Here is a 20,986-nt window from a genome sequence, read left to right as displayed (position 1 = left end):
TTTAGGACTTCCTTCTTGGGGTGGTCAGCAATCTGGCACAACTAATTCCATTTGCCATATGGTTGCCCCACTTCTGCCTTAGGATTCATCCTTCTCTAGTCTATCAGCAACCACTCACCCATATGCTTAACAGCTTCCTAAAGTATTTTGCTCGTCTCCTCTCCTGTTTCCCTGTCTTTGTGCACTTATGCCTTAAAAAAATCCCTTTGCTATAGTTTTAGTATATTTTTAGTAGAACAAAATTAGATACGTGTGTTCAATCTACCATTTTTACCCAGAAACTTTAAATATATTTTAAATATTTTTAAAACAGTAGTTTAAAAATATATACACTCAAATGTCCTACGTATAAAATTTTTGGGTTTGTCAGAACAAGCTTGTTGATATCGAATGATTTTATAATACAGAGATATCATGAAGTTGAACTTACAAATGTATTCTAATAAGACATTGCTTTTATCTGTTTTAGATAGTGAGGTTCTACAGAAGGCTTTGCTTGCAAAAGGGGGTTAGCTGCTTTTTTAAAAAAGGTTTAGAAGCATCTCTTCTGGGCTAGTGATCAACTAGTGTGACCCTTGAACTGTGGTGAAGGAGCTGCTACTGGCCTGAACTGCATGGGAGAGGGGCTTGGAGGAGGGAGCATCCCAGCCCCAAGGGTTAAGGGAAGGAAAAAAGAGAAGACTTGCCACCTGAGAAAAGAGAAAGAGTTATTTCCTTATACCCTCCTAACTTCCAGCCCCTTGCACTGTCTGCCCACAATCCCGCCACAGTCTTGGGCATTATAAAACATTGCATTTTTAAAAATCAGTTTTATTGAGGTATAGTTTACACATAATAAAATTCACCAATTTTAAGTGTAGGGTACAGTGAATTTTCACAAATGGTACAGTCATGTAAACACCACCATAATCATGACATAAAACATTTCCTCCCCTCAGAAACGTTCTTTGTTCCCTTTTGCAGTCAGCCGCTTCTCCCTCATCTGGCTCCTGTCACCTACTGATCTGCTTTCTGTCACTATAGTTTTGCATCTCTAGAATTTCATATGAATGGAGTCATACAGTGTGTGGTAGTTTGTGCCTGCCTTCTTTCACTTGGTATAAAGCTTTTGAGATTATCCATGTTGTTGCATGTATCAGTAGTTCATTCTTTTTTTTTTTTTTTTTTTGCGGTACGCGGGCCTCTCACTGTTGTGGCCTCTCCCGTTGTGGAGCACAGGCTCCGGACGCGCAGGCTCAGCAGCCATGGCTCACGGACCTAGCTGCTCCGTGGCATGTGGGATCTTCCTGGACCGGGGCACAGACCCGTGTCCCCTGCATTGGCAGGCAGACTCTCAACCACTGCGCCACCAGGGAAGCCCCCAGTCTACCTTTTATGTGTCTTCTCCTTGGTGACTACCCTAATTTAGGCTTGTGGCATCTTAGTTCCCTGCCCAGGGATTGAACCCACATTCCCTGCATTGGAAGGCAGATTTAACCACTGGACCACCAGGGAAGTACCTATTTGTGATCTAATTATCAGTATGATTATATGTAAAAGAAAGAAGAAGTGGGGAGGGAGAGAAAGGGAGAAAAGGGGAAAGGACCTCAGATTGGGAATCAGAAAAGCAGGTTGAAGTCCTGAGTCTGTACTTCCCAGCTCTGTAACTTTAGATAAGTCTTATAACTCTGAGCCTCAGCTGGCTCTACATGTTTGTAAGGATAAATAAGTTATTTGTAACCTACAACATGCTCTGAAATCATAAGGGATTAAAGGACCATCCAGTGCTAGATGTATAGATAGACAGGTATCCATAAACCAGGGTGTGACTGCCTCAAAGACAGAACTAGGTCTCACTGTTTTTTGTATTTCTAGCGTCTAGCCCCATGCCTGGAACATAGAACGTTACCAGTAAGTGTTCATTGAGTAAGTGAGGCAATGAAAGAATTAACTTTGAATAAGTGAATGAATGATAGTATGTAAAAGACAGGTGGGTGTCAGGTGACAAGTTGTTAAGTGGCTATGGCACTGCTAAGAACTGAAGTTACAATGTTTAATTCCTTATCTGTTAAATGTTTCAGTAACATGGAAGAATAATTTGCACATATATGTATTTTTACTTACAGATTCATTAATTCAACAAATGTTTATTAAGTGCCTACTATATACCAGGCAAAGTTCTAGTCCTGGGCATACAGTGATGTCCATTTTAATCATTTGTTTTAGAAAGGCCTCTGGCACTGATGGTTACCTTCAGTGACAGTGTTGGTTAAGCCCTGACCCCTGGTGCAAATTGAAATATATTCCCATTAGTTATTGATTGGCTGTAATTTTTTTTTAATTAAAAGTTCTTTGGGAAAAGAACTTTTTCTAATTGCTGTTTCCTACTTTTAGCTGTTAATATTTAGTTTGGGAGCATAACATTTAATGATTTTTAAAAAGCAACAGGTCAAGTTAATATATATTAGGTGATGGATTAAAAAGCTAGATAATCAAGCAGATAGATGACAGGGAGTCATTCTTCCAATCAACCTCATGATGTCACTGGAGAAAAGAAGGTCAGTTGGAACGTGATGTCTGGCAGTTACAGGGAGCTGTGGCTAGGAAGAGGGTACTCAGAAGCTGCCCTGGAGTCCTTAACCCCCAAGCAGCCAACATCGTGTGTCCAGGCCCCTCTACCAGAGACACCGGACATCTTTGTGACTGACAGAGTGATCCCAAATGGAGAAAGACGAGCCCCTACTGTTGGTGACCCCTGTGTCGGTGAAAGCCATCATCTCAAGAATTGAGGCTGCCCAACTAACTCGGGCTCAGGAGGTAACCCCTTGAGATGAGGGTGTCATCCTTCTGTTGGGGTCTGATGTGGAGGCTAGGGACTAAGCCCAGATTTGGGTAAGATTCCAGCTCTGGGCCCTCAGGGGTCCTGGGATCCTCAGCAAGCTGGGTTTGTGGACAGTTCAGTGGAGGGTGAGCTGGAATCAAACTGCCCCCGAGGCAGGGATGGGCCCAGGAAGCAGACAGCCCACAGGGAAGCCCTAGGTTGGCCCTGAGACACATCGTGGTGGGTGCTACCAGGGCAGGAGGAGGGGCCCAGAGTTCCTGACTGGGGTCTGTTCTTGGCAACCTGTCAGACTGCCCCAAGCTGAGCCCTAGAAACTCACAGGGAAATGGCCAAAGATTCAAATCACCCTGCACGTGAGCCTCTGGTGCATTTTTTTAATGGGAGCCTCCGATCCTGAGGGTTTCTTGGGGCCTCATTTTTCTAGTTCGTTGCCTCTGGATCCTTGTGAGGAGAGATGTCCAGAAGTCCCCAGCAAATTCTGAAATTCTGAAGAAATGTTTGCTGTGGATTTTTAGTATTCTCTCCCTGAGCTGGTCTTAATAATCAAAATGAGAGTAATTAGAGCTAACACTTATTTTATGTGCCAGGCGCTGTCCTAAGTGCTTTACAAATACTGGTTCATTTAATCTTTACAAAAACCCTGTGACACAGGTACTATAATTATCTACACTTTACAAATAAGAAAACTGAGGCCCCAAGAAATTAACTGACTTGTCTAAGATCACACTACTAGGACATGGCATCTGGCACCAGAGTTCACACCCCAAAACACTACAGTCTGCTGCCTCCCATATAGGATATTTCTTCCCAGCTCTCAGACATCTTGGACAATGTCAACTGTGTCATCAGCCGCTTCCAGGAAGAATTAGGATATGATTTCAAAAAAAAAGGCAAAATCTCACCAGACAGAGCAAAAGGGCAAGAACAGATTCATCTTGCTGGAGAAAATTACCTCATTCTCCAACGATGCTAAGACTAAAGAGAAGCACTTGTATGAAATTCTCCACTGGCTAGGTGACTGGGGTGAGTTTGCAGGCTGGGTGCAGTCCTGAGGGTGGGTGCCTTCCCCCCCAAGATGCTGGTGCCAGCTCACTCAGCCTCCTCCTTTCCCCTACCCTAGGTCAGCATTTGCTGGGAGGGGAGTGCAGGGTGGTGGGTGCAGAGGGCGCAAAAGACACATCGCAGCGCCTCTCCAGTGAAACATTGTCCCACTCATGTCGTAGCATATCACCTCTATTCCCTAGAGAGGCAAGCATGTCATTGTCCAAAACATAATAGATTGTGATATTAGGTGCATATGTGATGAAGCCTAAGTCCTGGGTTCATTATTACATCTCATTTTTTAGTAAGATAGAACCTAAGTGCAAACTCACACTAGCTGTTTTATTTTTCCAGCTTTATTGAGATATAACTGACAAACAACATTGTAAATTTAAAGTGTACATGTGATTATTTTATATATAAACATATATATGTATATAATGAAATGATTATCACAATAACATGTCACCTCACATAGTCATCCTTTGTTGTGTGTGTGGTGAGAATATTTAAGATCTACTCTCTTAGCGAATTTCAAATATAGGCATACCTTGGATATTGCAGGTTCAGTTCTAGACCACCACAATAAAGTGGATATCATAATAAAGTGAATCGTGTGAATGTTTTGGCTTCCCAGTACCTGTAAAAGTTATGTTTATACTGTAGTCTATTAAGTGTGCAATAGCATTATGTCTAAGAAAACAATGAACATTAAATATACTTTATTGCTAAAAAGTGCTAACCATCATCTGACAATGCAGGGTTTGCACAAACTTTCAATTTTTAAAAAATGCAGTATTTGCAAACAACAGTAAAGCAAAGTGCAATAAAATGCGGTATGCCTGTATACAATACAGTATTATTAACTGTAGTCACCATGCTGTACATTAGATATCCAGAACTTATTCATCTTATAATTGAAAGTTTGTACCCTTTGACCAACATCTCCCCATTTCTCTCACCTCCCAGCCTCTGATAACCACCAATTTACTCTCTGTTTCTGTGAGTTCAACTTTTTTTAGATTCCACATATAAGTGAGATCGTACAGTATTTGTCTTTCTTTCTCTGTCTGACTTATTTCACTTAGTGTGATACCCTCAGGGTCCATTCATGTTGTTGCAAATGGCAGGATTTCCTTCTGTTTTATGACTTAATAATATAGATCTTCCTTAGCTTATGATGGGGTTATGTCCCAATAACCCTATCATAAGTTGAAAATACCATAAATTGAAAATGTGTTTAATACACCTAACCTACCAAACATCACAGTTTAGCCTAGCCTACCTTAAATGTGTTCAGAACACTTGCATTAGCCTACAGTTGGGCAAGATCATCTAACACAAAGCCTATTTTATAATAAAGTGTTTAATATCTCATGTAACTTATTGAAGACTATACTGAAAGTGAAAAACAGAATGGCTGTATGCATGCAGATGGTTGTAAGTGTATCTGTTGTTTACCCCTGTGATTTTGTGGCCACTTAGAGCTGTAGCTTGCTGTTACAGCCTAGCATCATGAGAGAGTATTGTACCATATTTCACTAGCATGGGAAAAGATCAAAATTCAAAGCATGACTTCTACTGAATGTGTGTCACTTTCGCCTCATTGTAAAGTCAATAAATCATAAGTTGAACCATCATAAGTGGGGGACTATCTGTATTTCATTATATATACTACATTTTCTCTATCCATTCATCCACTGACTGACACTTAGGTTTTTTCCATGTCTTGACTGTTGTAAATTATGCTTCAGTGAACATGGGCATGCAGAAATCTCTTGGAGACAGTGATTTTGTTTCCTATGGATATATACCCAGAAGTGGGATTGCTGGACTATATGGTAATTCTATTTTTAATTTTTTTTAGGAACCTCCATACTGGTTTCCAAAATGGTTATACCAATTTACATTCCCACCAACAGTGCACAAGGGTCCCCTTTTCTTCAGGTCCTCACCATTGCTTGTTATCTCGTCTTTTATACATAATAGCCATCCTAACAGGTCTGAGGTACTATCTCGTTGTGGCTTTGATTTGCATTTCCCTGATAATTAGTGATGTTGAACACCTTTTCATATACCTGTTGGCCATTTGTATATCTTCTTTAGAAAAATGTCTATTCATATCCTTTGCCCATCTTTTAATCGGATTATTTGTTTTTTTGCTATTAAGTTGTGTGAGTTCCTTATAGATTTTGGATATTAACTCCTTATTAAATACATGGTTTGCATGTACTTTCTCCCGTTCTGTAGGTTGAGGCTTTTCACTTTGATAATCATTTCTTTTTTTTTTTTTTTTTTGATAATCATTTCTTTTACTGTGCAGAAACTTTTAAATTTGATGTAGTTCCACTTATTTATTTTTGCTTTTGTTGCCTTTGCTTTTGATGTCATACCCAAAAAAAATCATTGCCAAGACCAATATCAAGAAGCTTTTCCCCTATGTTTTCTTTTAGGAGTTTTATGGTTTCTGGGCTTGTATTTAAGTTTTTAATTAATTTAGAGTTAATTTTTGTGAGTGGTATAAGATAGGAGTCCAATTTCGTGGGGGTTTTTTTGTTTTTTTTTTTTGCAGTACGCGGGCCTCTCACTGTCGTGGCCTCTCCCGTTGCGGAGCACAGGCTCAGCGGCCATGGCTCACGGGCCTAGCCACTCTGCGGCATGTGGGATCTTCCTGGACCGGGGCACGAACCCGTGTCCCCTGCATCGGCAGGCGGACTCTCAACCACTGTGCCACCAGGGAAGCCCCAATTTCATTTTTTTGCATGTAAATGTACACGTTTACCAGCACCACTTATTGAAGAGATTATCCTTTCCCCATTGAGTGTTCTTGGGTCCCTTGTCAAATATTAGCTGACCGTATATGCATGGGTTTATTTCTGAGCTCTTGATTCTGGCCCATTTATCTATGTGTCTGTTTATATGCCCGTGCCATAGTGTTTTGTTTACTATAGCTTTGTAATATAGCTTAAAATCAGGTAGTGTGATGCCTCCAGCCTTGTTTTTCTTTCTCAAGAATGCTTTGGCTATTTGGGGTCTTTTGTGGTTCCGTATGAATTTCAGGATTGTTCTTCCTAGTTCTGTGGAAAATGCCATTGAGATTTTGATAGGGATTGCACTGAATCTATGGATGACTTTGGGTAGTATAGACATTTTAACAATATTAATTCTTGTGATCCATGAACATGGGTTATCTTTCCATTTACACGTGTCTTCTTTAATTTCTTTCATTCATGTCTTATGGTTTTCACTGTAGAGATCCTTCACCTCCTTTGTTAAATGTATTCCTAAGTATTTTATTGTTTTGATGCTATTGTAAATGGGATTGTTTTCTTTATTTCTTTTTTGGATAGTTAATTGTTAGTGTGTAGAAATGCAACTGACTTTTTTTTGTTTGTTTGTTTGTTTGTTTTGTTTTGTTGCGGTACGGTACGCGGGCCTCTCACTGTTGTGGCCTCTCCCGCTGCAGAGCACAGGCTCCAGACGCGCAGGCTCAGCGGCCATGGCTCACGGGCCCAGCTGCTCCGCGGCATGTGGGATCTTCCCGGACCGGGGCACGAACCCGTGTCCCCTGCATCGGCAGGCAGACTCTCAACCACTGCGCCACCAGGGAAGCCCGCAACTGACTTTTATATGTTGATTTTGGATCCTGTAACTTTATTGAATTTGTTTATTAGTTCTAATTGTTTTTTGTGGAGCACACTAGCTATTTTATAGAGGGACTCAAGGGTGATATTCAAAGTACTGAATGGTTACTGAGCCAAACAGCATTGGTGCCAGCTGTAAGCAACTGGTATAGCCATTTGGGTGTGGACCAGCTGCATGCAGCCCTGGAGCCAGATGCTACCCCCGTTAAGATCAGAGTTATCCGATCAGGAGACCTCAGTCTGGTGTGAGGTATGGTGGATGCTGCAGTGTTGGCGGAAGATGGTATAGGGATATGCCCTACCCCTACTCACATTGCCCTGCCCCTGAGGAGCTCTCGGTTCAGTGGTCCTTCAGCTGCCCCCAAGAACTAAGCAGGGCTGTTGACTGCAGTTAATTCATTTAATTGTCCAGATATTGGACTAGGCAGTGAGGATAGAGCAATAACAAGATAGGCGCATTGCTGGCTTTGTAGTACAACAGTGCTGTTTTATGACTATGCATATTTTCTACATGGCAGGTCTCATGTTAATCATTTCACTTGTATTATCTCATTTAATCCATAGCCAACCCTTTTTTGGCAAGGATACTAAGGCTAGGGAAATAAGTGACTTGCTCAACATCATACAGCTAATAAGAGGTTAAACCAATCCAACCTCAAAGCCTGCTGGTGTAACCCCTATCCTATAGGGCTATTTGGGGCTCCCTAGAGGACAGACTATTCTCAGCCTGCATCTCCCACTCTCTCTCCAGGTGACGGTCTGACCTATGAGATCAGGAACAGGAAGAGTGAGGAGGAAGAGGAAGCCCTGGATGAATGGATCGAGGTGATGGAGAAGGGGTTACCTCTCTCCCTCATCGCCACCAAAGGAGGCATCGAGTCTCTCATTTCCCTCTGCTCCACTCTCATTGAAGGACAAAGGAAAGGGGCACAAAGTAGGTTCCAGGAGCACCTGGCAGGGGAGCTGGGTGGGGCAGATGCCATCTCAAGGAAAGAAGTCACACACCAGGGTCTGTGGGAGTCTTTCTGATTCTCCTCCATAACAAAAGCTTTAGCTGAGATGGATGGTCAGTGGTAAGAGGTTGGGGTGGTGGACCCAAGCTGAGAAGTGAGCAGTTCTGGGCTGTCCCTCAGGGCTGAAGGAAGGTGTGATGTGGAGACAGGTCCTCGTTGGTGGTCCCTGGAGCTGTGGCCTCGTGCAGGTTCTGGGGAACAAGGCTGGAAGGTCAGAAAGGGTGGAGTTTATAGCTAGAGCTAGAGGAACATCCTTTCCTTAAACCAAACCCAGATGCAGAGCCAAGCAGTCTGGTGAGACTCAGCTGGAGGCCCTTCTAGAACCTTCTCGATTGTGGCTACTCCAGAAGTGGCAAGTCAGCAACATGGCTCAACCTTGAAATGTCACTTCTCTCAGCACTAGAATGGGCCCGGATTATCTAACTGCCACATTTTGTAGATGAGAACATTGAAGCTCAGAGGAGAGAAGGATCCACAAGGAAAGCCTGTGGCAAAACTAGGCCCCACGCATAGGTTTTCTGGCTTCTTAATCTTACTCGAGAGCATGGGCTTCGGAGTCAGACAAACCTGAGTTTGAATCCCAATTTCTAGCTGTGTGACTTTGGGCAAGTTACTTCCTCTCTCTGAACCTCACTTTCCTCATATGCAAAGTGAGGAGAGCATTGTCTTCCTTACAGGGTTGCACGTGGTGTGAGGCATCTGGCACTGTGCTCAGAACACACACTCAGGGCTTAATAAACAAGAGCTGACATTATCATTTTACCATTGATTTTCATGGCCAGGTTCCTTACCAGTTAAGCAAGGTCGATAGCTGGGGGAGGGAGGAAGCAAGGAAAGGTGGAGGAGAAGGAGACAATGTCTCCTACTATCCTTGTCATATTATGTCTTGAAATATAGTTATTTGTTTACTTGATTTATTTCCTTGCTAGGTTATAAATTTCTGGAGGGCAAAGGCTGTGTCTTATTCATTTTTTTAGGGATTAGTTATTGAGCACTTTCTAGGTACCTGGTACAGTGCTTGGTACTAAACATGCATAATCTACTTACGTCCCATGAAGTAAATGCTATGATTATCCCCATTTTTCAGAAATAGAGGTGCTGAGAAGTTAGGAAACTTGCCTAAGGCAAGTGGTAGGGATGGGATTCAAGCCCGAGTTATCTGACTCTAGAATCCATGCTCTGAACCGTTAGAGCATATGGCCTCTCTGACAGTATTAGCTAAATGCTGGCTTGATTTCAGTGTCATTTAATTTCCATATTTCCTTTAGCCCCTCATCCAAAGTTAGCCAGTGTTTTGTCTGCCAGTGATGTTCACTGAATGAGAAATGAATGGATGCTCCAAGATAATCCCTCCAGCAGCTCTACACATAGTAGATCCAAGGGGATACAACTATGACCATGGACCATCCCTGAGGAGCTAAGTCTGCATATGAATGGGTTTGAATACAAAGTGCACAATTGGTGTTTATGTACATTTTCCTGCTTTCATCAAAGTATCATAGGAGTTCATGACCCCCAAAATGGAAAAAGACATTAGTCATTATAAAAGGATGTAAACCACTGCAGGACCACGTGATAAATTCTCTACAAACACAGTCCAGTGGTAACAGGAAAGGGAAATACAACTTCCCAGGTGATCTAGAGTCTAAGTGCCAGGTGGGCTTCCAGAGTTTAGATAGTTGGCAATAGGTAGCCAAACAGAGATATTGAGACTGGGAAGTAGCGTGATTAGAAAAATCACTCTACTCCAGGGAAATATGGAGGATCAGCAGTGTGTTGAATTGGGTTGAACTGGATCGAATTGGTCCAGACCCCTCTGGGTCCTGCAGGTGCTGTGGAGCTGACAGACCCTGACAGGTAAGCTCTGAGCAAGCTCTGAGCCCAGCAGAGATCTCTCCTGACAATATCTCCCCTGGCCTCATATAATGCCCCAGCTCCTTATTGCCAAAGCCCTAAGAAGGTTGGATGGGAATTTGGCCAAGCAGGGTGTGGAGAATCAGTATAATCCTTGGATCCATGGGAGTTTATTGCCTTTGTTCTCTCCACCTCTCCTAGTGTCCAAACACACCTGGCAGGGCTGGCGGGAACAAAGCCCACGAAAAGTGATATCCTGCCCTCAGCCACTGAGCCCAGAGCAGATGCTCCAGGACAAGCACACTACCTGCATAAGGGTCTCTGAGGTGAAGTCCATGCTGCAGGAACTCCTGGACTCCACGATGTTCAACCAGGGGGAGGTTCGGGCCATCAGGTACATGTCTGCTGTGGTCGAGAACCTCAACAAGGCCTTGATGCTCCAGCACAAGGAGAACAGAAGCCTGGAGGCCAAATACAGGCACCTGAAAATAGAGATGACCAAAGAACTCAGCAGCCAGAGGCTGTATTTCCAGAAGTCCCTCCAAGTCCTCAAGAGTAAGAGAGATGCCCTACTAAAGCAGGTAGAAATTCTAGGGGGAAAGTACCATGACCTTCTCCTGAGGAAGCGTGCCTTAGAGTTCCAGCTGAACAAGGCTTAGTCTGCTAGAGGTCAAGCAGAATACTCAGTCAAGATCTTGGTTGACTCGCCAGCCCCTGCCAAGAAAGAGGCCCTCCGAAAGAAAGAAACAGTCATAGAGGAAACCCAACAGGAGCCCAAGAAGGAGGAGCAGTTTTCACCACTCTCCCCAAGTCGCCTGGCCATGACCTGGGATAGTAGTGCTAGGCCTTCCACATGTCAACCACTTTCCACCATGACTGTGCATTCAAGGACTGCAGATGTGTACAGCAGCAAGGACACTGAAAATCTTCAGCCTGTGTTGCCATCCTCCATGGATCACAAGTTTCCTAAGAAATGGGAAAGACCATCAGCAGAAAGCCCAGGCCACAAAGTCAAAGACCAGAAGGACTTCTTCCAGGAAGTGACCCAGGAGAAGGAAGGACTCCAGATGAAGTCCCATTTTCAGAAGCAGCTGTCCCCAGAGAGCTCTAGGAAGGTGGCCTTGGAGAGCAAGGCAGAGCACTGGGAAGAGGAACTCAGATGGGAGAGGCGAAGGCAGCAGTGGCTGGAGGAGGAGATGTGGCTGCAGTGGCAAGAGAAGTGGGCCCTGCTGGAGCGGGACACCGGGAGAAGCAGCGGCAGTGGGAGCAGGGGGAAGCAGCAAGGGGGTGGCAGCGGAGATTGGCCCAGGAGCAAGGGGGCCCATGGAGGGGGCCGGAGCGGACAGGAGAGGACGTGGAGAGAATGGGCTTCATGCCCACCAGTCGATGGAGGGACTTGGAGGAGGCATCACTGGCACCTCCCCCAAGCCAGGCCCAATCTGCTCACCAAGGCAGGAGGCCACACTTGCCCAGGTCCCCTAAGACCCAGCAGCCTGCCCCCGGAAACCAGAGGACCATGAGTTCAGCCGAGTTTACTCAGAAACCACGGGCCCGCTGTGTTCCCACGAAGCCCAAGAAGACGGCCTCCCTTCCTGTCACGGGGACATCCCTCCGAGAAGTGGCCCAGCCCCCTTTGCATACATCCCTAGTAACTCTGAAGGGGAAGGTATACCACGTGGACGTGGAGGCCCAGAGGAAGAACCTGCAGCTCCTGACTGAGGAGGATCAGCTGAGGCTGCCCCACTACCTGCGCAACAAGGTGCGGGAGCTCACCACCACCGCTGTGGAGCTGAACGCGCTCAAGCTGTGGTGCCTATGCCATAAGTACATCCTCTACAGACATTTCCAGAGCCTCCGGTAGGTCCTCCCTGGCACCCACCGGCACCCACCCACTGCTGCAATATATGGGCAGAGCCAGAACCCAGTGAGAAAGGAGGAGCATGGGGCAAGTGGGATAGGGAGAATCACCCCAGGCCTGGACAAGGTCCCCCTGAGGGAGGGTACCTGCGAAGGACACCTGACCTTGGAGCCTTGGGCAGCCCTGAAGGTGTGGGAGGTCAAACACTTACACACTGCTCTCCCTCTAGTGAGCTTTCCTGCAAGCCTTTCTTCCTGTCTTCCTACTGCCCTGTCCATAACCCGCCTAACACGCTCCCCCATTTGCCTTACTTTTATTCCTGTTTCCAGCCCAACCCAGCCCGAGCCTCCTCACCTGACACCACCTCCTGCTTCTCTGCTCCCTGTTTTCCCCAGCTCTCACAGACACAGAGTCATCTTTGGTTAACAGAGAGTTGGGGGCAGGAGGAGTCTCCTTCACCCACTAAATCACTTCCCTCTCTTCCCAGACAAGAAGTGATCAACCACGTACAAGTTGTGCGAGAAGCTGGGGCTGCCTACAAGGCCCAGCACCTCTACCTCTTCCTGGAAAACGTCGACCGCCTGCAGAACCTCCTGCTGCAGGCCTGGACAGACAAGCAGAGGGACCTGGAGGAGAAGCGCCGAGAGTGCCTGAGCAGCATGGTGACCATGTTCCCCAAGGTGGGCCTCCCACCCGGCGACCTTCTCAGGGGTCAGCACAGCCGGCAGGGATGGGACCAGGGTGGAGCCATGGGGCTGTGGGGTGTACCTGGGCGTGGGAGAGCAGTTGGGAAGTAAGAGGGCAGATTAAAGCCTCTGAACCAGGAAGAGGGGAAGGCAGGAGACAACCTGAGCGTAAGGAAGGCCAGTTTTCCAATCTCCATATATGGGGAGAGCAAGAGAGGGAGGAACCCTCCAAAGGAGCTGGACAAGAAAGCTTCTTCTGGAGGGGAGGTAGTTGGAGCCTGCAGTCCTGACTCTGTGCTCAGATTCTCCCTCCCCTGTGGGTCTCCCTGTCCTGCTCTTGTCTGATCTGCTTGCTCTCCAGGCTTGGTCACAGCTGTCTTCTTAACCCTCGTGCTGGCGACTCCCTTTGCTTCTCTCTGGGGACAGCTCCCCTGCTTTTTTTTTTTTTTTTTTTGCGGTACGTGGGCCTCTCACTGTTGTGGCCTCTCCCACTGCGGAGCACAGGCTCTGGACGCGCAGGCTCAGCGGCCATGGCTCACGGGCCCAGCCGCTCTGCTGCATGTGGGATCTTCCCGGACCGGGGCACGAACCTGTGTCCCCTGCATTGGCAGGCAGACTCTCAACCACTGCGCCACCAGGGAAGCCCTTTTTTTTTTTTTAATGTGCTTTGTTTTTGTTGTTACGAGGTAGAACTTTTTTTTTTTTTTTTGGCTGCATTGGGTCTTCATTGCTGCGCTCAGGCTTTCTCTAGTTGCAGCGAGCGGGGGCTGCTCTTCATTGCAGTGCATGGGCTTCTCATTGCGGTGGCTTCTCTTGTTGCGGAGCACGGGCTCTAGGTGCGTGGGCTTCAGTAGTTGTAGCTCGTGGGCTCTAGAGCACAGGCTCAGGAGTTGTGCATGGGCTTAGCTGCTCTGCGGCATGTGGGATCTTCTGGGACCAGGGCTCAAACCTGTGTCCCCTGCATTGGCAGGCAGATTCTTTGATGTGGAGCATTTTTAAAGTCTTTATTAAATTTGTTAAAATATTGCTTCTGTTCTGTGTTTTGGTTTTTTTGGCTGCAAGGCATGTGGGATCTTAGCTCCCTGACCAGGGATCGAACCTGCATCCCCTGCATTGGAAGGTGAAGTCTTAACCACTGGATCACCAGGGAAGTCCCCAGCAGCCAGATTCTTAACCATTGCACCACCAGGGAAGTCCCTACCCTTAACTTTTAAAAAAAATTTTTATTTTATTTTTTTATTTTTGGCTGCATTGGGTCTTCGTTGCTGCGTGCGGGCTTTCTCTAGTTGTGGCGAGCGGGGTCTACTCTTCATTGCAGTGCGCGGGCTTCTTATTGCAGTGGCTTCTCTTGTTATGGAGCATGGGCTCTAGGCACGTGGACTTGAGTAGTTGTGGTGCATTGGCTTAGTTGCTCCGCGGCATGTGGGATCTTCCCAGACCAGGGCTTGAACCTGTGTCTCCTGCATTGGCAGGCGGATTCTTAACCACTGCACCACCAGGGAAGCCCCCCTACCCTTGACTCTTAATTGACAGTTTGCCTGGATACAGAAGTCTAGGTTAGAATTCATTTTCCCTCACAATTTTGAAGGCACTGCTCATTCATTGCCTTCTAGGTTTTGGTGTTGCTGTTGAGAGTCCAAAGTCATTCGGAGTCTTAATCCATTGGGTTTGACCTATTTTTATTCTCTAAGGTCTGCCTTCAGTTTCCTCTACTCTTTCCCCTGCTACCAGGGTCAGAAAAGCAGCGAGTGCTGACATGGTCCACAGGAGGCTAGCTGATGGCTTGGAGGGATTGCAGAATCCCGCAGCAGTGACTCAGAATCTGCTGAGATCTCCTCTAGGGCTGGGCCAGGAGGTTACCCCACTGAGTCCTGAGCAGCCACGGCCAGAGTCTGGGGGAAGGAGTGTCCTGAGGGATTCAGTGTAAGTGCCGGCATAAGGCAGTTGGAAGAGCCTTGGCCATGGGGATGTCTCCCAATTCAGTTTCCTGTCACCTTATATTAGTCCTGATCACCTCCCGTAGGTGTCTTGACTTGCTAAATTGGTTTTGAGGTTGAGAAGGAAAGGGACCATATATATAATAATTCTTTAGATGGCTGTGAGGGTTCCTCCAGCTCCTTCCCCAGGGCCAGGGCAGAGGCTGAATGACAAGACACGGAGAGCATTCCTGACACAACCTGGCCCGGTAACACGAGTCTTTCACAGTTCCAGCTGCTCTGGCTTCCTTTAGTTTTTTCCTTGCTGTTTTGCCCATTGTCCAGATTCTCCACAGCAAAGGAGAAAACAGGAACTAAACCAGCAAAGAACAATTCAAGGAATTTCTGGGAAATGCAATACCCTGAGGTCCCAGGCATACCTAATTGGAGGCATTCCCTGGGCCTCACCCTTTCTGCTCTGCCCCAAGTCAGGCAATGCCTCCTCTGGCACTAGAGAGAGGATGAATTCCTTTCTCCCTGATGCCTCTCTGCTGGTTCCTCTTAGCTCCAGCAGGAGTGGAACATTAACCTGAACACCCCTGTGGTCACCTCCCCAAAGTCAAGGAAAAGCAAGCCTCCTCCATCCTTACTGCAGAACATCCATTCCAGCAGCCCCTCCTGCAAGCGACACCTGGAGCTCTTTATGACCAAGCACCAGCAATGTGTGCCCCTGCGGATGGCCCAGTAGGTGCATGGAAGCCAGGGGCAGCTGGCTAGGTGGGTGAGGGAGGCAGGGAGCAGGGGTGACCAGACTTGCGGGGTGCGGGGGTGTGTGGCTGGCAGCTCAGTGAAGGCACAGACAGGCAAAGCTCACCCCATGAGTTGCAAGGAACCTAGCTTCTCAGCGGCCTGCCCAGCTCTGGCCATTGGCCCAGATGGGGGTATGTGTGTATGTGGTGTGTGGGCTTCATGGCACAGCCTGACCAAGTATGTTTCAAACTATGCAACTGAAAGACTCCTGGGACCCACAGCTGAGAACTTACAACCATTTCCACCCTGAGCATTGGTCTGGCACCTGCCACTGGTCCATCCATGTAAATCAACCTGATCCTTCCCACCACGTGACCCCTGGGCTCAAAGAGAGACACCACGAGTCTCTGGGCAGCCAAGAAGAGACACATCCACACCCCCCTGGTGTGGCCAGTTCAGGGCTTCAGGCCCAGGGCATGTGCCTGGAGGAACAGGGGCTGTCTCGGCAGCCTCTTCCAGTAGCTCCTCAGCTAGAGGAGACCCAAGGAGGTGAGATTTAGAGTTGGGAAGGGAAGAGATGCGGCAAGGAAGGCAGTGACAACTATTTGAGAAGGGAAGAAAACCCTGCAGAGCTTGTTGCTTCCCAGTCTCTCCCTTTCTATAAAGACCTCCTCATCTCTTCTTACACTTTCAACCTTCACACCCCAGCCAACAGGGGAACCAGCTGGAGGCCATCTGGAAGACTGATGTGGCCTCCTCCAGTCACCCAGTAGAAAAGAAGACCCCCACCAGCCTGTCCTGGGACCAGCTAGGGGGGTACCCAGATATTCCCCGGCTGTTGGCATTGGATGTGCATTCCTCCTACCACAAAAGCTTGATGTCCCTCAAGGCCCGGTAAGATGCAAGGCTGGACGGTTAATCTGGATTCAGGGAGATCTGCCCACCAAGGGTACACACTTCTGTGTCCAACCGCCCAACAGCTATCTTTCCAAACATTAATAATGACCTCATTTACTGTACCACATCAGACAGAGAGATGCTTACCTGCCTCATTGGCCATGAGCTTGGGTCCCCACGCCAGCACCATTCTAGTTCTCTCAAAGGACTCCACACGGCGTCTCAGAAGGTCACGACAGAAGTCATTCCTTCCCACTTGCTTCCTGGGCTGCACGTGAATCGCTCAAGAGGTGTTTTTTGCCCTAGGCCTGGGGGTTATTCTCAAGGAGAGCCAGGTGCAGGTATGGAGAGATGAGAGAGACCAAAAATCTCAGGATAAACTGGGCCCGTCTTTGGCATTGTCATTTCCTTATTGCCTTCAAGAACTGCCCCTGGGAAGAGCAGCTGAGGGGAGGCGGGCAGGACTCAGTGGGCCAACAAGGGACTTTTCTGGTTAGGAAGGTTCAACTCTGCCTCTCTTGGCTTGAAGATGTCAATATTGAAGACTCAAGGCTGTTTCAAGGAGCCTTTCTAGATTACTAACCCCAGCTGCCTCCTGTGGCCCTGCCCCTGCCCCAGTTAAAGATCTTTGACAGGGATGGGAATTTCCTGGCAGTCTAGTGGTTAGGACTCGGTGCTTTCACTGCCAGGGCCCAGGTTGGATCCCTGGTTGGGGAACAATCAATAATATCTTTGACAGGGAGAGGGCACTGATGCCTGCCAGTGTAGCCCTAACCAGAACCAAGGCTGCAAGATGCTGCTGCCGCCCTCATCCTCTCAACAGGAACTTAGGGAAGACGGGGTGGCACGGCAACATCAAAGGAGGCTGGTCCTTGGCTGTGATTCCGCTCTGAAGTGGGCCTGAGAGTCCCAGCTGGACATCAACATTATAGCCCACCTAGTACATAGATACCTGGTTTTCAGTTCCTGAAGAGTTTCCAAGTGTGTGCGTGTGTGTGTGTGTGTGTGTGTGTGTGTGTGTGTGTGTGTGTGTGTGTGTGTTGTTGTTGTTGTTGTTGTTAGTTGATTTGGATACAGCAAACAGAACTGAGAATAACCAAAAACAACACTGGCAGAATTTAGTAACCCAGAAATCAACTGGGGCCGCACCCTGCTGAGATTTGGCTAAACTTGCCCCTGACTCTAGCACCCCCATAGTGGTATCTCTCCTCTCTGAGCGCCTTCTCTCCCTCTGCATCCCTGCCAGTGCCTGGGCTCTGCTCGTCATCTGTTTCAACCTGAGGCACCAACCCCGCACACGTGAATATGTGCACATAAATATCAAGTATACACGCTCCACTTGACCCCAAGCATTTCACGATCTTCATAACTTTCTGAAAATTTAGCGGGGTGATAGGGAAAGGGACTCACAGTGAACAGTACCAAAGAGCAGCCTCCTTTCTTCCCCTCTCTCTTTGGTTTAACATGCAAAATTCAAAAACTCTTTCCCGTCTCTCATGCAGAGCTGTCCCACCTACACCCATGCCGCCACTGGGATCTCAGCTTCAGACTTAAGCACTAATCAAAATATTGTTCCCAGCAAAGACAGTTTCTCCTTTCCAGGGGAATTTAGGTGAATACAATTTTCTTCCCCTTTTTCAAACTCTACAGCAGTTTTTTCAGTTTATCACACTACCAGGTGTAGAGACCAAGCCCTGCTGTTTCTGTTTTCTATATCCACATGCCAGGTTGGTACCACCTACCTGTGTGTCAAGCTGGTCCTCGAGATTTTAGTGTGGGTGCTGCCTCCATCGTCTTGGGATCTTGCTGCTGTGGCATGAGAATCTGCCGCTGCCCAGGCTACTGCTGCCCTAGGGTGGTGGTCGTGCTGCTTTCTTTGTGCATTCTCCGTGCGTGTGCACCTCTGGAGACACACTGCTTCCACTCCCAAAAGTGCACCCTCTCTTTGGCCGCCTGCCCCTGGCCCACCTCAAATCTGCAGGCCCACCTGTTGTGTGGGTCCAGGTCACTCACCTCTTCACGATCCTGCTGACCTGACCAGCTCCCCTGGCCAAGTTGTCCAGTTCACAGCACCAGCTAGTTTCATAACTAGGGCCAGCCTCGCACCGACTGTCCCATTCTCCTGGTCTGCCTGGCGTTGGCAACCTGTCTCATCAAACGCCCGCCAGGGTGTCCTCTCAGCATGTGGGGAAGGGCTATTAATCTTCCCTCTGTGATTTGGGACCGTGTCCTTCAAAAACCAGCAGACGCCCTTCTCCAAGATCTTTTTTCTGCTTTGTCTTACAGGTGTCTCCCCTGGGCTGTCTGTCTGACAGGTAAGATAGCTATGTGCCTGTACACACCGAGCACTGTCTGCAGTTGGAGAAGTGTCTTAACCTCGACTCTAACTGCCCTGCCCTCCCTTGCTCAGAGCCGATTTCTGCGCAAAGTACACGATGGTTCACACGTGTGTGCTGAGATGCAGTGATTATGGATTCACAGACTTCCAAGGTGGTGCCGACAGAAGAGAGAGCTTATAACTTGGTTTCTGGGAAGGAACCAAGATGGGGGTGGAGAGGAAGAAACGTGGATGGGTAGGAAGGAGCAGGAAAGAGTGAGGGGAGGGAAGAGGGAGTATTCTGTAACGTGAAACGGGAGGAAGAGTCACAAGAAAAGAAGCAGAGCCCCTGGGATGTGGCAGAAATGTTGTGTTAAGCAGTTCCACATCTGGGTCAGTCTGGGCCCAGCCCTGGACTGGTCTCCCAGAGACGACCAGGGAAGCTCTCGGGTAGGCTGGGTGGGTACTCACATCTCAGGGCCTTGTTTCATCTGTTTCCCAACCGGTAACTGTACTAACCGTTTCAGTGCCTCAGTGACCCAAAGAAAGGAAGGCCAGGAACACCCAGAGGAGCCAGCTGAGCTTGTTTGTAAAAAGTCAAACGAGTCCTTCCCCGGAACCCTAAAAAGCCAGAAGGATCGAGACAATTGCAGTCCTTGCTCCATGCCTTAGCCAGTGATTCTCAAAGTTGTTCCAAATGCAGATTCCCAGCTGGTGTTTTTAAACAAACACTCTGGGTACTGCTAAGTAATCCTAGAACTTTGAGAAACACTACTTTTCTCCTTCAGTCCCCAAACTGTACATTTTTAATAAAATAGAGATGTTTTTATTTTTAAAATTTTCTGCCTCATTGCTAAAACCCACACCTCCTCAACTCACTCATTTTTGAAACCAGATGCATGACCACCTGGCCACTGACTTAGACACCAGTCACAGGGATCCCCCCAGTGTTGTGTCTGCCCTCTGGGAGCCGACCAGCCAAGACGGCCATAATTAGTGCCTGGCACACAGCAGGGCTCAGTAACTCTAAAATCAATCAGAGACAGACAAATACGTAACAGATATACTGATGATGAGCGTGAAACTCAGAAGGTAAGAACAGAAGAAGGTACTGAGTACAAGTCAGAGCCAGGTGTGACTGGGTGTGGGAGCAAAGGTGAGTGCATCTCTAAGAAGTGAGGACAAAGATGGAAGAAATAGAGACACGGAGGTTCCAAATCTAGATGGTGTGGGCTTAGGAGGCCATCCCTGTCCGCTAATTAATTGTCTTAATTCAGGGAAGACACTACTTTGGTTGGTTCATACAGCTTACGAGCACCGCCCCATCCTCACTCTCCCTTGCACTCCCCTCCCCCTCCTCCCGCCTAGCCAGACCAGACCTAGGGACCAGGCATGATAAAACGTTAGCTAGGAAATTACCCTGTTCTCAGAGGCCCCACAATCCAGTGATTCTGTTTCTTAGGAATGGAACACCCATCCTTGCTTAAGGTTGAAATTCTGGAAGGAAGAGGAGGATGTTGGATGCAAACTGATGGCCCTTGGATGATGCCAGAGTAGGATTTAATTTCTGAGCCACAGCTCAACGTATCACAAGGAAGCCTGGCGGAGGGAGGAAGGTGAGAGGCGTTTCTGATGCAGGTCACACACATGGGACAGCTGTGGCAGGGAAGGGCCATGTCTAGCCGTTCAGGCTTATTTTCTGGAGGCCTCACCCCACTGTAGCCAACATATTAAAATGCCCTCATACTAAATGTATTGCTTTATAAATAATTTGAAGGGAATTTTATAACTTTGCTTTGGAAATTAAACGACTATGAGTAAGTTTTTTTAATGTATAGTTGGCTGTGACTTCTCAGCAATCATCATGCATAGAGATGAAATCTAACAAGTTTTGTAAATAAGATGAAAATATTCTGAATATTAAATTTGACAGAATAATGAAACTGACAGTATTGTGTTTTATAAACATTTAATTACATATATTTTTGTATTTTGGTGCCAATGACATTATTTATTTATTTATTTTTACTATCTATTCTTTAAGCCTCGGCATGTGGGATCTTAGTTCCTTGACCAGGGATCAAACCCGGGCCCCCCATAGTGGAAGCGTGCAGTCCTAACCACTGGACCGCCAGGGAAGTCTCACCAATGACATTTTTAAAGGTTTCAGATGTTTCCGTACGCTTTCG

The 20,986-nt window shown here is 47.3% G+C and overlaps 1 protein-coding gene and 1 long non-coding RNA gene across 2 annotated transcripts; one reads left to right on the top strand and one right to left on the bottom strand.

Annotated features, from left to right (window-relative positions):
• The first annotated feature begins 2,522 nt into the window (after nt 1-2,522).
• Nucleotides 2,523-20,734, top strand: FAM186B (family with sequence similarity 186 member B). The gene is given in 10 exon segments (XM_004274468.3): nt 2,523-2,796; nt 3,618-3,701; nt 3,703-3,844; nt 8,258-8,440; nt 10,575-11,609; nt 11,612-12,230; nt 12,719-12,911; nt 15,399-15,577; nt 16,292-16,477; nt 18,767-20,734. Coding segments are annotated over 10 exon segments (2,898 nt in total). The 5' UTR covers nt 2,523-2,700; the 3' UTR covers nt 18,948-20,734.
• LOC117203012 (uncharacterized) lies at nt 8,438-17,479 on the bottom strand. The gene is made up of 4 exons (XR_004485574.2): nt 16,628-17,479; nt 11,200-11,339; nt 10,681-10,855; nt 8,438-8,723 (listed from the first exon to the last, which is right to left on the bottom strand). It is a non-coding gene; the product is annotated as an uncharacterized LOC117203012 (long non-coding RNA).
• Nucleotides 20,735-20,986: the final 252 nt, after the last annotated feature.

The sequence above is a fragment of the Orcinus orca genome, chromosome 11 (assembly GCF_937001465.1).
Source record: "Orcinus orca chromosome 11, mOrcOrc1.1, whole genome shotgun sequence".
NCBI lineage: Eukaryota > Metazoa > Chordata > Mammalia > Artiodactyla > Delphinidae > Orcinus > Orcinus orca.
This window is presented reverse-complemented; position numbering and strand designations above follow the sequence as displayed.